The following is a 17,439-nucleotide window of genomic DNA, read 5'->3' as shown; positions in this document are numbered from 1 at the left end:
TGTAAATGACCAATGATGTTGAACATTTTTTCATATATTTATTTGCCATACAAATTTCTTCATTTGAGAAGTGTCTATTCATTTCAAATGCCCATTTTTGGATTGGGTCTTTAAATTTGGGAGGTCTGATTTTTTATTTTTTGTTGGGGTTTTTTTGGTTTTTGGTTTTTGGTTTTTGGTTTTTGGTCTTTATGAGACAAGGTTTCATTATGCAGCTGAGCTGGTCTAAAAACTCACTTTGTAGCCCAGGCCTGGCTTCAAACTCACACGATCCTCCTGTCTCAGCCTCCTGAGTGCTGGGATTACAGGAACGCACCGCTATGCCCAGCTTTTTGAGTTTTTTATAAGAATAATTTCAGATTTACAGAAAAGTTGGAAAGGTAATACGGAGGAATCCCATACAGTCCTTACCTGCTTACCCTTGTTAATCTTATGCTCACATTGTACATTTGTTGATAAGAAACCCAACATTGGTGTACTACAGCTAATTAGATCTGTACTTTTTTTATTTTTATTTTTTATTTATTTATTTATTTTTTTTGGTTTTTCTCCGGTACCGGGAACCGAACTCACAACCTTGCGCTTGCCAGGCAGGCACTTTTGCCGCTGAGCTAAATCCCCAGCCCCGATCTGTACTTTTTTTAGATTTTACTAGTTTTCTCCTAATGTGCTTTTTCAGTTTCTGGTTTCCATACTGAGTGCTGCAGCTAATTGTGTCTCCTAACCTCATCTACACTATGACAGTTCGTCCGAATTTCCTTCTTTTTGATAATCTTGACTCTGGAGAATACTGCTCACTTACTGTGAAGACTGTCCCACAGTTTGGGTTTGACACATATTTTCCTTGTGGCTGGGCTGGGGTGGTAGGCTTTGAAAGAAAGGCCAGGAGGTGAAATAAGGGTCTGTGCTGTCAGCATGACCCTGTTGAGTTGGCCGTCACCTGGGTGAGGTAATGCTGGCCGATTTTCCAGTGGAAAGTTACCGTGTCCCCCTTTTCATTCTCTGAAGCAAGTCACCGGGCAATTTACATGCAAGGCGTGGGTAGATTTGACCTCCTGCCGGCAATATATCTACAAAAACGATTTGAATTCTTCTAACTGATATTTTTAAATTTTATGTAAACACCATGAGTACTGAATCAGCCTGACGTCTCTGTTCTTTGCAGGGTGCGAAACCCCGTAAACACCGGAAGGATCGGCTGCAAGATTTAATTGATATAGGCTTTGGCTATGATGAGACAGATCCATTTATTGATAACTCAGAGGCTGTGAGTAATGTACCTTTAATGTAGCACAAAATTGTCTGTTTGGGATAGTAAAAGTCAGTGGGAAAGTAACTTGTATAGTTCACTGAATGTTTTTATTTGGGCTTTTTAAATATTCGCTGTTTGAAAAGAAAATGTCACGTGAGGTTGGTTTATGGTGAGTCTGTATGATATTACTGTACTAGATCAGGTTATGGCACGTTTTTGTTTTGTTTTCTATACAAGGCTGAATGGTAAATATCACAGGCTCTTTGGGCTGTGCAGTCTTAGTCGTAGCTACTCTGCCAGTGTAGGATGAGAGCTGCCATAGAGGATACCTAAATGAATGGCTATGGCAATGTTACAGTAAAATTTTTTGATGAACTCTGAAGTTTAAATTTGTGTTTTGTTTTGTTTTTATTGGCTGGTGATTGAACCCAGGGCCATGCACATGCTAGGAAGCACTCTACCCTGAGCCACACTTCTCAACCCCAAATTCATACATTGTAAAGTATTAGTCATCTTTGGAGCTGCTTCCCCAACCCTCTATGAAATACAGAGTCCGTTCCTAGCTAACTGGATACAAGTAAGATGGCAGCTGGGCTTGGCTGGCAGGCGTGGTTTACAGGCCCTGTACCAAACCATTCTTTGGGGTTTGTTTTGCACCTTTCCAGGTCCTGAGAGAAGCTGGAAGTTCATTAGTAGTTTGCTCATTCTCAGACATGTGTAAAATAAGTTTTTTTTAAAAAGGAAAAGAGCAAAATTTCTAACCAGATGTTAAAAACCATTTCATTACTACTGTTTCTCAGTTAGGGGTGAAAAATATTGGAAAACTTGTTTTAACTCAGACCCATGGAATAAGAATTTCTGGCTGGGGATGGTGGCGCATGCCTGTAATCCCAGCACTCGGGAAGCTGAGGCAGGAGGATTGTTGTGAGTTCGAGACCAGCCTGGGCTACAAAGTGAGCTCAAGGACAGCCTGAACTACATAGCAAGACCCTGTCTCAAAAAGACAAACAAACAAACAAAAAAGAATTTCTGGAGGTCAGGCTTAAATAAGAGATTTTGAGGGATAGGTTTATTACAGTTTTTGTTTTTTGGTAAAATCAGTACATATTATGGTAAAATAACATGGCTGTGAAGTAGAAGGTAGAGTACCCCAAAAGCTTCCTCTCCCTAAGGTAAACTCTCTTAAACTTCTTGTGTAGTAGTCTGGAAATGTCCATGTAACATACAGCCTGTATATTCTTTTTTAGAATTGTGGAATGAGATGATATCGATCATATTTTAAATATTGCTTTTCTATTAAAATACAACATATTTTAGTGATATTTACATATTAGCACATAGATACATTCCTTTTAACTGTTGCTAGGGAGTAGATCTAAATTGCATAATTTATTGAAGTAATCCCAGTCGATGTACACCTAAAGTGTTTCCATTGCTATGTGTTTACAACTAGGTGAGCATTTTGTATGTATTGATTTAAGTAAATGTGTATGCAGGATATTTATAGAGAACAAACATGGGTAGGGTAAATTTCTAGGAGTGGACTTTACTGGTTAAAGGGCATTTGCATCTTGGATTTTTATTAGTATTTCCAAACCTAGCAGGTGTATGTTAAAGTGATTTCAGCATGGAGTCTTGAACATTAGAGCTACTGGGTTGAAGCAAATCTGGCAGATAGCTATAAAATATGGTTAATTTTTAAATTGCTGCATGCCTTAATACAGTGGCAGTTTATTAAATATCCTTTATCACCAGTATGATTTGATCAAATGCTACAGCTTTCCCCTTGGAATCTTCTTTCTCATATAAAAAAAAAAGAGGAATTTAGGACAGCTTATACAGATTACAGTAGTCCATTGATTACATAGCAGATGATGAGACCATGTCATATTTGTGGTAGGTGAGGTGTGTTCTTCCACTGTAGTCCCTGTATTAGAGTAATCTAATTCTCCTTCAGTGTGCAGTGATTGTTTTAGGCTGTACAGAAAGGAATACATTAACTGTTACGCTGCCCACAAATCCGTATGTAAGTCACCGAGAAAGCACATGCCAGGAAGAGAGTGACAGGAAATGTACACAGATGCACACTGGCCACCCTGCCATCCTCCTAAATTATTCCTTGTGTCTTGATAGACCTAACACATTGGCAGTGCCCCTTGGAGTAAAGAGATTTCCTGTTCCAAGAAGGTTGCCAGCGCATGGCACGGGTTATGGAATGTTTTAAAGAGTCTTGACTAAGATTTACAGAAGTCCTAAATCGGGGTGGCGAACCTTTTAGAACTTTCATGATAACAAACAGCCAGCTGCAGCCTAAAATCCTCGACTCTGCCTGCTTATTCCTCCCTCCAAATCCCAGCCCTGGCAACCACTAATCTTAACTGTCTTCATGGTTTCGCCTTTTCCACAGCGTGTTATATTTGAAATCATGTAGTAGGTAGCCATCATAGATATCTTTTTTTTTTTATACTGTGAATCAAACTTAGGGCCTCACATTTATCAGGCAGGTGCTATACTGCTGAGCTATATCCCCAGCCCGATAAATAGTATTTTAAATAACTGGTTTTAGCACTTAGAATATTTGAGCAAAGTGTGTTTCAGCTGACTCTTGCAACTTATAATTGGATTTTGTAATCCAATTTAGAAGGTATGGCCAGTATTTTTAAAGAAAATAAAATCAAATGGAATAGGAACTATTATAGATTATATAACTTTTATGGCTTGTATGTGTGTACTGTAGGCTTTGATGTGTAATGTATTCTACCCTTAGGTTGTAGTGAAGAAAATTTGAAAGCTGCTACTGTAATAAGGATAAACTTTATAGATACAAGTTGTTAATACTTAATGACATTTGTAGCTGAAAATGGTGACACACACCTACAGTCCCAGCAGTGAAAGGCTGAGGCAGGAGGACTGCCATGAGTTCAAGGCCAGCCTGAGTTACAAAGTGAGACCTTGTCTCAAAAAACAAAAAAACCTTACATTTGTAAGACAGTGAAGGTCCTTGTTAAGAGGAAATTGAACTAAAATGCAGGGTATTTGTCTTTACAAGTAACTTGGAATTGTTGCCATTGACAAATTATTTTATTCATTTTCTAACATACACATTTTACTGAAGCATGTTTTATGAAACCCTGGGTTTGGTGGTGTCACTTTCATCCACATGTGTATCATTTGTATCCATTGCTCCTGTCACCCTGCTGGTGCCTTTCTTCTTGTCTAATAGTCTCTTTATACTTTCATGTGTTTTTTTTTTTTCTAGATTCCTTGCACTAGGGAAGTATGTGATACTTGTCCCACTGAGTCCTGCTTATTTTGCTTAACATAATGGTCTCCAGTTGCAGATGACATGATTTCACTTTTTTTCATGGCGGGGTAATGCTCCGTTATCCACACAGGCACACCTGTGCACCTTCCCTTTTCCTTATGTGTTCACCTGTTGATGGATTGAGACCATATCTTAGCTGTTATCAATTGTGCTACAGAAAACATGATATGCAGGTGTCTTTATGGCATGCTGACTTTCTTTCCTTAGGATGTCTACCAAGGAGAAGAAATACAAATGGTCAATAATTGTGTGCAAAAATGTTAAGCATATTTAGCCATCTGGGAAATACAAATCAAAACTTGTATTGTTTTTATGTGATAAACCAGACAAACAGATATAACCCAGTCAAATGGGTTTCTTATTCTTACTGATTGTATTGTCAGTTTACCATGTTCGTAATTGTTTCAGAGAGAAAATTATCTGATCCTAATTTTCAGAATCATATGCTGATTACTAAAAATATCTGCAAATGCTTGGAAGATTATTTTAAATTTCACATTTATGCTGCCAAGTTATAAATGGATAGAAATTTTTCTTTACTACTAATAAATGCTGGGCATGAACACTAAGTTGTCCCTTTTAAATTTCACTTGCACATTGTGAAATATTGTTCCTGTTTTATAACCTTAACTGCTATTAAGCGATTTCACTGGGGCTGCCAGAACTAGTTGTTGGCAAAGGGGCTAGATCCAGGCTCTCTGATTTTCAAGTTCACTGCACTTAACGCATTCCATTTAAGTGGCTAAGTGAGATATTCCTAAGAAGTTTATTCTCCTGAAGTGTGTTACGATAGAGAAAGCCCAACAGAGTGTTGCATAAGATGACAGATTTTGAGCACATCAAAATCACCCTAAACTCTTGGTAATGAATGTCTTTCATGAAGAAGCTACCTGGTATAGTGGATAGGTTGAAGGACATCCTGTGACTTTGCCATAAACACATAAAATTGCTTTGGTAGGATACTTACTTGGTTGGCACATATAAAATAAGAATAGTATTTGCCTTCCTTGTCTCTCACGGGTATTATGAGGCTCAGATGAACGATTTATGTGAAAAACATTGAAAACTAGAAAACATGGTACTAGTATATGTAAGCAAAGAGTTCAGGTATATTTATGTGACACTGAACACATTTGCAAAATAATTACTGTGATATTTTCCCTTTTAATCCTTCTGACATCACTTCTTTACTATGGATAGTACTGGCCCTTTTCTCTAAGATCTACAGAGATTTTTAGAGTAATTTATTGGGCTGAGGGTATAGCTCAGGGACACAGAGCCTGCCTGGCAAGCACAAGGTCCTGAGTTCAAGTCCTGGTACCAGTAAAATAAAATAAAACTAGAGTAATTTATCAAGTGAAGCCACAAGGAAGTAGTTTCTTCCTCTTTTTTCACTCATTTCGTTTCTTTTTAACTCAACATGAATAAATTGGGTGCTCTTTCTTCTTCCATCCTCCATACAATATGAAGGAATTCTAGTTAATATCACAACTTTTATAGTTAGCCCTAATATTCTTATAATAAGTAGTAGGATAGGTATATTCCTTGCTGTGTCAAAGGATGTTTTCTTTAAAAACGAAAAATAAAAACCCCCTAATCTAAATCTAGGTTATATGATATGAAGAACCCCAGAAGCAGAGGGATGGGGACCAGGTCACAGCTATCTTTGCAGTGTTAGATGTGATCCCTTTTTTCATTCCCATGTGAATACTTTAAGTTTGACCTTTATTTATTGTTGGCTTTTTGTCCATCTTGCAGGTGAGATCATGATAAACCTTAAAATCCAGACTTTGAGGACATAGTTTGATATAGACAGTTTGAGTCTCTTCCTCCCTACAGGGTGCCTGGCTCACTCTAGGTGCTCAAGTATATCCTTACTGAACCAGGCATGTGTTTCTCTATCTCCCCTCAAAACATTCTGTTATTTTCCTTTTAAATGTTTAAAAATTTATCCCCATTTAAATCATAGAGTTAAGATAGAGAAAATGATTTATTCTTCATAATCTCATGATTAAAATTGCTTACTGATATGGTAGGAAGTGAGAGCTGTCATCTGTTTTAACTTGTTTCCACTTGGCATCTGAACTGTTTGTCACTTAGAATCATAGCCCTGGGGTGGGCTTGTTGGTGCATGCCTGTAACCCCAGCACTTGGGAGATTGAGGCTGGAAAATCACAAGCTGAAGGCCAGCCTGGGCTAAGTAGTGAGTTCCAACCCAGCCAGCACTATCTAGTGAGGTCCTGTCTCACCAAAGAGGAAATAAAGAGAAATAAATAGCAGTGAAAGAAAAGTGACATTTTCTTAGCAGACGATTTATTTAGAATTTGTCACAGAAATTATTATTATTTTTGGAGGGAGGGATAGTGTGGGAGGTAGAACCTAGAGCTTTTGCTGTGGGCTATATCTCCAACCCATTCATTAACAGTTAACCTGAGCATCGTTCGGGCAGGTGTCATTTCAGGCAGTCAATTCTTGTTTGCATGAGATAACTCTATTTGTTTTATATCAGCTATTCACACTTTTTTATTTAAAACATTGTAGCCACCTTTGATGTTTGTTTCTCATGAAATCTAATAATAAATTCTGGTTATTTTATTTTATTTTATTTTATTTTATTTTATTTTATTTTTTAGAAACAAGGTCTTAATACATAGTTGAGGCTGGTCCTGAACTCACTATGTAGCCCGTGCTGGCCTTAAACTCAGAGCAACCCCCTGCCTCAACCTCCCGAGTGCTGGGATTACAGGCGTGCACCCACACGCTCAGCAATTTTCTTTTACTAATTTGTGTTTATTTTATTTGTGAAAAATAACCTGTAATTTTGTGCTATAATCTATAAAAATCTCTCATCATAAGTACATCAGATATAATTTTTATACTTCTCCAAAACTCAGTGATAGTCTTTTAAGATATAAAACAGACACGGTTGGGACACTAAGGCTGAATAAGAAGTGTCAAACAACCTGCAAAGGAAAGAACTAAAACATGAAGAAAGGTTAGCACGTCAGAGAGGAAAAGTCTGTTATGAAATGAAAAGGCAAAAAGACATTTCCTTATTGTCAACTAATCATAATTCAGAAATGATAGAAGTTGAAAGAAGAAATGAAACTAAAAAGTTCTAATAGTGTTCAGTGATTATGGTAATTCTATGGGTAGCATAGACACAGGTAACCAATATCTAACAAGCTATCCCATAATCAAAAAGCAGAGAAAAAATACTACTGTAAAATATATGTGTACTTCCTGGACCAAACAGTACAGAACTGGTTTGTTATTTATTTAAAACAAGGGGGTTTCCGGACCCTTGGGAGGCTGTGCAGATTGTAATGTGGCATTATGTATTGAATGTTTTAAGATATGCCATACACAAAAATTGTTGAGTAAATTTGATAAAATTGCCATTTTCATGTTTCCTGTTGTATTACCTTATAAAAATTAACAAAAATGTGCAATTTTTTGGTCATCCTGTATTTAAATAATTGAACTGGTACGTGGTTAAAAAAATTATTTTGAAACAGAGTTTCACAAAGTTGCTAGCTAAGTAACCTGGGCTGGGCTCGAACTTGTGATTCTCCTGCCTCAGTTTCCCAAACTTCTGGGATTAGTAGCATAGGCCAATATATCTGCCAGGGTTTTTTTCTTTTAATATTTAAATTACATAATAATTACTTTTTTAGTACTGAGGATTGAACTCTGGGCTTTGTGCATGCTAGGCAAATGCTGTAGAGCTGAGCTACATGCTTAACCCTTTTTCTTAGAAATTCCTTTCTCAAATATATCAAATAATCAGAACTAATTTTTATTTTATTCCAGGTATTAACTTTTTCTAGATTTATTCTATAAGTATCCTCATTGTAGTCTTTTTTATTTTTAGTTCTGTTTTAAACTTAAAGTAACTATATATTTATGAGATACAACGTAATGCTTTGATATGTATGTATACATTTTATAAGGATCATAGTAATTAGTATATCTGTCACCTCAAACAGTTTTCTTATTTTTCTTTTTTGGTGAGAACATTTAAAATCCTCTAATTAGCTACTTTGAAATACTTATTACCTCTAGTCTACTACTGTGCACCAGAACTTATTTTTTGTAACTAACTTTGAACCCATTGATCAGCATCTCCCTTTCCTGTGCTTCTCCTCCCATGCTTCTGGTGACTACTCTTCTGCTTTCTACTACTAAAAGTTCAACTTTTTCAATTCTGCCATAAGGGAGGTCCTACGGTATATGTCTCTCTACCTGGCTTATCATTTAACACTGTCTTGTAGGTTCAGCTGTGTCATTGCAAATGAAAGACTACTGGTTTGGAGGCTGGATAGTATTGCATTGTGGAGACATAGCACATTTTACAGATGTGCTCCTTTGTTGATAGGTGCTCAGGTTGTGTCCATATCTTGGCTGTTACGAGTAAGGCTGCCATGAACACAGGAGTGTAGTCGTCTTTTCTTTTGGGTCTGTAGCAGGAGTGGGATTGCTGGGTTTGCAGTTAGTTTTATAGTTGGTATTTAAAGAAGATATTGCTCTGGTGGGTGAATTTCTTTGACATAATTATAGAGTTAGAGATAGTAGAATATATCTGAAACTTTTTTTTAAATCTAGTACGATGAATTAGTTCCTGCTTCTCTAACAACAAAGTATGGAGGCTTTTATATCAACACTGGCACCCTGCAATTTCGCCAAGCTTCGGACACAGAAGAGGAAGATATGACAGACAATCAAAAGCACAAGCCACCCAAGGTGGGTTTGTTTGACTGAACACTGAAGTAGTAAGATAAATTTTTTCAGTGTGGCGTGCCACAATTGTGAATGGAAACAAAAGTAAAATACTAACCATTGTTTAATGGGTCTATACATAATTATGTGCTTTAAAATAGAATTCAGATGTAAGAAGGGCTGGGAATTTAGCTCAGCGGCTCAGCGCCTGCCTGGCAAGCGCAAAGTCATGAGTTTGATTCCTGGTACTGGGGGAAAAAAAAAAAAAAAACACACACAAAAAAAACAAAACAGATATAAGAAAATAGCTATTTAGGGGCTGGGGATTTAGCTCAGCGGCAAAAGCGCCTGCCTGGCAAGCGCAAGGTCGTGAGTTCGGTTCCCGGTACTGGAGAAAAACCAAAAAAAAAAAAAACCAGAAAAAAAAAAAAGAAAAGAAAATAGCTATTTATATCATTGTAGAGGCATATGTATATTTTAGTATTTCTTCAGATGTGGTCTAATAGTCTGCTATGACTGGGCTGGAGTAAGGTTAAGAAATGAATTGTATACTTAGGCAAAAGCATGAGATGTAAAGACTTTCTAGTACCAGAATTCCTAAGATGTGTATTAAAAATTCAGATGTTAGGGCCTTACGCCAGAGGAGTGAACAGAACTCTAGGTGAGGTGCTCAGGTATCCCAGGAACCTGAACTAAACTTTTAGTAGGTAATTCTAATGTATCTGGACAGCTGAGAAAAACCACTGCCATGGGTTGGAAGCGTCAAATAGGCTTTGATACACACATATATGATGCTTTTTTTTTCTGGTACCAGGAATCAAACTCAGGACCTCGTGCTTGCCAGGCAGGCACTGCACTACCAAGCTATATCCCAGCCCCATATGATGCATTTTTTAAAAATCATTTTGCAGGTTCCTAAAATAAAAGAAGATGACACCGAGTTGAAGAAGCGGAAGAGAAAAGAAGAAGGGGAAAAGGAGAAGAAGCCAAGGAAAAAAGCACCCAAGCAGCTGGGGTACGTTATATTTAGCCTAGTAAGGGAGCAGGTGTCAGTGTCACTGTTCCTCCTTTTACAGAGATATAGTACATTCACCACTAATTCATTCAGTTTAGCTAGGTCTAATTTAATAAAATGTTTATAAATATTAACAGGCTATTATACATTTAATAATATTGCAGTATATATTACTAAATAAGGAGGCTTTGTCATGTTACTACAAAAAGAATGGCTATCTTCAAGAAATCATGTAACACACACCCAGCATGGTGATGCATGCCTCTAATCCCAGAATTCGGGAGCCTGAGGCAGGAGGATCATAGCAAGACCCTGACTCAAAAAAGAAAGAAAAAAAATGAAAGAAATCACATAACAAATGCTAGAGAGGCTTGCAGGTAGAGGAGGAACACTTCCTCATTGTTGGTGGGAGTATAAACTGGTACAGTGAGTATGGAAATCAGTATGGAGGTTCCTCAAAAACCTGAAACTAGAAATTCCATTTGACCAGCTATTCTGCTTCTCGGTATCTGCCTGAAAGAATTAAATATTATATTATAGTGATACATGCACACTCATGTTTATAGCAGCATAATTCATAATAGTTAAATCTTGGAAGCAACCTTTATGTCCATCAATAGATGAATGGATTAAGAAAATGTATACACAGTAGAGTACTACTGTTCTGTAAAGAAGGATACATCATTTGTAAGAAAACGGATGTACCTTGAGATCATAACGTTAAGTGAAGTAGACGCACAAGCAAAAATATTGCATGGTTTCTGTTATATGAGAAAACCAATATACAAATAAAGTATACAGAAAAGGTAAGGAGAAAAAAAAGTTATTGTAACCCAACATGGTCACTGGGTGTGATGGCACACACCTGTAATCCCATTACCAGGAGGCTGAGGCAGGAGCATCACTGCAAATTTGAGGCCAGCCTGGGCTACAAAGTAAGTTCAAGGCCAGCCTGAACTGCATAATTTAAACTGTCTCAAAAAGTTAAAAAAAAATCCAACATAGTCAATGTATCTAAAAGTGTACTGTGATTTAGTATAATTGTTTTATGTGCTTTTGGGCCTATTTATCTGGCTGTTAATCTATGTTTATGATAATTAGCTTGATAAATATTACAAATAAATATATCTGATGATGGTCAAAAAAAATAGCTAAGTAAACTAACAGATTTTGGGGAGCCTGGTTTTTTTTTGGTGCGGGGATTGAACTCAAGGCCTCACATAAACTAGATAAGCAGTTTACTACTGAGCCACATTCCTAGCCCATGGAATATTTTTAGATTAAAAACAACCATACATTGTTTACATATAGGCTACTGCTAACCCTAAATCTCTGGAATCTAAACTTAGTACCAAAATATTAAAATAGTTTTTAAACTGGTTCTTGTTGGTAAAGCATTACAATGAGGAAAGTACTCATTTATCCAAGATGTACATTTGAACAGGGAATATCTTTGCATTTTCTGATATCTTGTTCAATCTCTTTTGTCAGAGTACTATATATAGTTTTTGTTATGGAGGGTTTTCACTCCTTGGTTAGGTGAATTCTTAAGTATTTCATTTTTCTTGATGCTATTGTGAAAAGTATTATTTCCCTAATTTCTCTCTCTCTTTTTTACTGGTGTGTAGGAACACTATTGATTTTTTCATTGTTGACTTTGTATCCTGCTAAGCTACTCAATTTGGTTATTATAAGAGTCTTTTGGTGAATTTTCTGGAGCTCTCTATATAGAGGATCAAATCATCTGCAAATAATGTTAATTTAACTTCTTCCTTTGCTATCCATATCCCTTTTACTTCTTTCTCTTGCCTAATTCCTCTGGCTAATGTTTTAAGAATATTGAACAGGAGTGGTAATGGTGGAGACATCCTTTTCCTATTCCTAATTTTAGAGGAAAAGCTTTCAGCTTCTCTTTTTTAATACGATGTTGGCTATTGGTTTATCATAGATGGCTTTTATGAGATTGAGATAAAGCCCTTCTATACCTATTTTCTTCAGTAAAGTAGTTTAAAGTTTCAGATATTTCCTCTTGTATTCCCCCATTCCCAATCCCCTATATCTTAATTTTATTTATTTATATTTATTTATTCATTTTGGTACTGGGAATCAAACACAGGACTTTGCGCTTGCCAGGCAGGCACTGTGCTGCTGAGCTATATCCCTGGCCCCAACTATATCTTTAGTAGTATACCTATGAAGCTTTATTATCTTGAGACGTCTAGTACCTTGAGTATAATGTGCAGAGAGGTTCTTCTTTGGTCCTGGCTGTTTGGGCTTCTGTAGGCCTCACATATCTGTATGTATATTTCTTTCCCTATATTTGGAAGTTTTTTGCCATTATTTCTGTGAAAAGGTTTTTTTTTTTTTAATGCTGTTTGTTTTCTGATTTTTCATTTATTTCAGTTACTCTTAGATTAGCCTTCTTAGCAGCTGTTGGATCCATTTTTCGTGTTCTTTTGTTACTTTAAGATGTCTTTGAATAGTTGGTCTTCAAAGGTATCATTGTCTTCTAGTTCTGAAATTTTTCCTCACACTGGTTGATTCTTCCCATATTTTCAATATAATTTTTAATCTCTGGATTTTCAGATTGAAACCTTTTCATTGACTAATTCTTTGCTAAATCAGTCACTTGTGTTTTGTATCATTTTGTGTAGATAAGCTAGCTTTTTTTAGTGTCTTGTGAAAACTCCTGGGTCATTTTGGTTATTACTTCCATTATCTGTTTAGTTGTATCTTCTGCAAGCCCATCAAGTGCCTCTTTATATAACCTCTTCTATTGTTATTTTGAATAATTCAGGTTTGTGGCCCATGTTATTCTCCCTCTCAAAGCCTCCAAGTTCTCTGGGAATGTACTCTAGTATCATTAATATCACAGTGGTAACTTGGGTGTTGGCCTACAGAAAAAAGAGCATTAACAGCACAATTAATGCAACCCTGGTAATGTCAAAGAAATCAGCTACAGTAGTATTGCCCAAGACAGTTTGGATATTAACAAGCCATGACAGCTGATTATGTAAAAAAGGCCAATATATACCACCCTTAACCCTAAAGAAGAAATCCACATTATAGTGTAAACATTAAGACAACCCAAACTATTATGTACTAAATGTGGCAGCTAAATCACCACTAATGATGGAGAAGAATTCAACAATTACTTCATAGAGTTAACTGTCTAAAGATTAATAAAGCTTTATGGTTATACTATTAAAGATACAGGGGATTGGGAATGGGAGAATACAAGAGGAAATATCTGAAACCTTAAACTATGTGATTTAAGGAGGAGAGAGAAGTGGAAGAAACAAAGACAAAGGAACCCTAATAAACTGGTGAAGAAGAAGGAAAAAGAAAAGAAAAAAGACAGTACACACAAAAGAAATTTCTCTTTGATTTTGAATGCGTGGTTTTTCTTCCAGGATCTACAATTTTGGGGCAGTGTCTAAGTCAAGATATGTCCCTGCTTGTGCTGGTAGACAAAGAAAGCAGTCAGACCCCAGATCAGTGCTAGATGTAGTCAGCAGCACACAGTAGGAATAGGGTGAAGGCCAGAGTGCCATGAACTTTAAATCCAGAGCAGCTCAGGCTGGGCCAGATCATTAGCTGGGACTGTGTCCTTTAGCTCAAGTCCCTCAGGGGCCACTTTCTAGCCCAGTCCTTGACTGTGGCTCTCACCCAGTCACTGTGAGAATGTAATACTGAGAGCCCTGAAGAGGAGCCATCCCATGGCTATTCCAAGTCCCAGATTCAAGCAATCAGTTCTTCCTACAGTGTCACCTGACCAAGCACTGTTTCCAGGGATATATGGTGGGTGCTTGAACTGGAGTTGCTCCCCAGCTGTTGCCTGTCAAAGGGCTCCTGAGGGAACAGAAGCCCATGCTCTCCCTGTAGCTCAAGGCACCCTCCAGGCCACTCTGCTGCCATGTGTCTCCCCAAGGCACTCTGGAGTCCCCCACTTTCACTGTGTCTCGGTAGATTCTGTCTGCCTTGCCTGTGCTCCGCAAGCCAGGAACTGGAGGGAAACTTGAGACTGTCTCTTCCCTTCTCCCTGTTGTGTTCTGTCTTTTCAATTCTTCTGTAGGTTTTAATTTTCCTGTCGTATCTTTCTGGTTCCCCGGGTTCTGCTTCTCTTTTTTTGCTTCCCACATTGTGATTTTCTAGTCTCTGCATTCCTCATCTTGGAGAAGCTATTGTTGTTGCTCACCACTGCACCATTTCCCTTTATTTAGCGACTTTTAATCCTTTTGACCTTAGGTTACATCTTGCTGCTAAAAACCAAACAGAATTTCTCAAAAGCTGTAAGTCAGAAGAATAAAATTTAAAATTGCCATTTTCTTGAACTTCTCTGGCTTTTTTTTTTTTTTTTTTTTTAGCACTAAGGAAGAACACTTGTGAGGGCTTTCTTTTCTGCTTAGAAGGGATTTACCTCTGCATTTGGAACTCTCTATATTCAAGAGGTTGATGTAGGGATGTATTTTTCTACTCCTAAATGTGGGATTATAGTTGTAAACATGACCTTGAGATTAAGAAATTACTGAGAAAAATATCTGCAATACTAATGGGTTTCTTAAATGTTCATCATTTACAAATAAACTTCTTCAGGAATATAATAAGCTGCAAGTAATGCCTTTTAGTGAATTTATTGTTTTCTAAACTTTATAACTTACTCATTCCACATATTTAGTAAGTGCTTCTTGTATATTAGGTACTACAGTAGCTTTGAGGTTTATAATAATGACTCAAGTGTGGACCTACCTTCAAGGCACTAATAATCTTCTAAGTTCTGTGGTAACATCCAGGCTACAGGATTTAGGAAAGATTTCTTAGAGAAGTGACAGCTAAACTGTGACCTTTCCCCATGGTTCATGTTACAGTGAAAGTTATCATTGGAATTACACATATCTGGTTGCCTAACATGGCTGTTTCTAGAATAGAAAGTTAAAGGTGATCAGAAAGTAGTAGCAGTTATTATGGTAGACAGAGGCTTACAAATCAAAACAGTGAATTTTTATTTCTTTTGGCAGGGGTACTAGGAATCAAACTCAGGACCTCGTGCTTGCCAGGCAGGCACTGCACCACTGAGCTAAATCCCTGTCCTTATATTTCTTGGGCAGTTTTTAGCCCAAACCATGTGTGCTCCCAGTTTGAAGGTGGATGATAATGAAATTCTAGTTTGTAGGGCAATCGTATTCTTAGCAGAAGTGTGTTTCTCTACTTGGTTAATTCCTTACTTCATAGGTTGATTAGAGTATGTGAATGTTCTGAAAAAAGAGAAAATGGAGTAAGTTGAACCTAGTATACTTTAATAAACCTGCATTCAGTTTTGTTTGTTTGTTTTTGCTTTATTCCTTTCTCTTTCTTTACTACAGTGGACATTTACCTTTCCTAGGTAACAATTGTTGAAAAAAATGTTATCATAAAAGTACAATTTAATATGAATTTAAAAAGAGAACCCTTTGCTCTCACCTGTCAAATGATTATTTTAATTCATGCCTACTTACCTGCATGGAACATTAACCTTTAAAGTCACACATAGGGGCTGGGGATTTAGCTCAGCGGCACAGCACCTGCCTGGCAAACGCAACGTCATGAGTTCGATTCCCGGTACCGGAAAAAAACAAACAAAAAAATAAAGTCACACGTAGCCTAACTGATCACTTTTTTCTTTACAGAGTTGTGGCTCTAAATTCACACAAGTCTGAAAAAAAGAAGAAACGTTATAAAGATTCCTGTGCTCTTGCCGCCATGATACGAAAGTTTCAGAAAGAGAAGGATGCATTAAAGAAGGAGTTTAACCCCAAAGTCCCAGGGACTTTGTCAACCTCCTCTCTGACTAAGCCTCCCTCTACTGCCACAGCACTGGGGAATGATGTCCCAGACTTAAATTTGAACAGTGCTGATCCAGACCTCCCCATTTTTGTTAGCACAAATGAACATGAACTATTTCAGGAAGCTGAAAACGCACTAGAGATGCTAGATGATTTTGACTTCGACAGATTACTGGATACTGCTTCCGATGGTAGCCCCCTATCTGAGTCAGGGGGAGAGAATGGAAACACTCCCCAACCAACCTTCGCCTCTCAGGTCATGCCCAAGGTGATACCTATGCTCCCAGAGGGTCTGCCTGTACTTCTGGAAAAACGCATTGAGGACCTCCGTGTAGTAAGTGTGACAATTGTCTTGGTTCTTATTTGCTGCAAAACATAGCAAGTAATGCTGCTGATGATGATGGTTGTTACTGTCCTTCTCCTTCCTCTGCCCCTCCCTCTCTTCTTCCTCCCTCACCCCTTCCCCTCCTGCACTCTTAAGTTTTAACTCTCTGAATAGGGGAGCAAGAAATGTATCTAATTTTTCTGACAGCTGACTCTTGGATTTTACTTACTCTGTTCTTTCTTTCTGTTATTGTTCTTCAGTGTTTTTTCTGAGGTGGAACTAATAAGTTCCTCTGTGTCTTTATTTTGATATGCTTTATCAGTCCAGGATTTTTAAAAAGTATATTAAAATATCTCATTGCTAGTGTTTTATTTATAACCTATGATTACTATCATTCTTGTTGTTTCTGTGCTGTTTAAGTCCTAAGATTTTTGAAGACTGTCTTCATTTTGATACTTATTACATAAGATCACTCTTATGTCTTGTTAATGCTTTTTACCTTGACTAATTTTGTATGATTTTACTGTAGATTCCTTTTTCTTAGAGTTCTCTGTCTCTCTCTCTCTCTCTCTCTCTCTCTCTCTCTCTCTCTCTCTCTCTCTGTCTCTCCCTTTTTACATGGTATAACTTTAACCTTCAGCCATTTGAATTCTTTTATTTTGCTTTTCCTCTCATAGATAGCATATAAATGAAAATTTGTCTGTCAATCTCAGCTGAGGTCCTTTTCATTAATCTTCTTAACAATTCTGTGTATGGAATATAGGCATACTTAGGTTAAGACACTTAAGTGGATCCAGCTTAAAAACCTTGCTTAAGGGCACACAACTTAGAAATTGTGGAACCAGAGTTTAAACATCAGCGTTCACCTGATGCCAGAAATCCTTTTTTTCTTTTTTTTTTTTTTCTTTCTTTTTTTTTTTTTTTGGTGCCTGGAATCAAACTCAGGACCTTGTGCTTGCCAGGCAGGTGCTTGTGCTGCTG

At 37.3% G+C, this 17,439-nt stretch overlaps 1 protein-coding gene across 7 annotated transcripts in view; it reads left to right on the top strand.

Moving 5' to 3' along the window:
- Ubn2 (ubinuclein 2) overlaps positions 1-17,439 on the top strand; it is a gene marked incomplete at its 5' end in the record, with an annotated part of 93,761 nt that overhangs the window by 12,856 nt on the left and 63,466 nt on the right. For all 7 annotated transcript variants that reach the window (XR_001231311.1, XR_001231312.1, XM_013504949.1 and 4 more), the window contains 4 exon segments: positions 1,166-1,267; positions 9,183-9,320; positions 10,208-10,311; positions 15,978-16,467. Coding sequence is in view for 5 of the 7 variants with exons in the window: in XM_013504949.1 (XP_013360403.1) it covers positions 1,166-1,267; positions 9,183-9,320; positions 10,208-10,311; positions 15,978-16,467 (834 nt within the window).

This window comes from Chinchilla lanigera, unplaced genomic scaffold (genome assembly GCF_000276665.1).
Source record: "Chinchilla lanigera isolate Chin_1 unplaced genomic scaffold, ChiLan1.0 scaffold00093, whole genome shotgun sequence".
In the NCBI taxonomy this organism is placed as follows: domain Eukaryota; kingdom Metazoa; phylum Chordata; class Mammalia; order Rodentia; family Chinchillidae; genus Chinchilla; species Chinchilla lanigera.
This window is presented reverse-complemented; position numbering and strand designations above follow the sequence as displayed.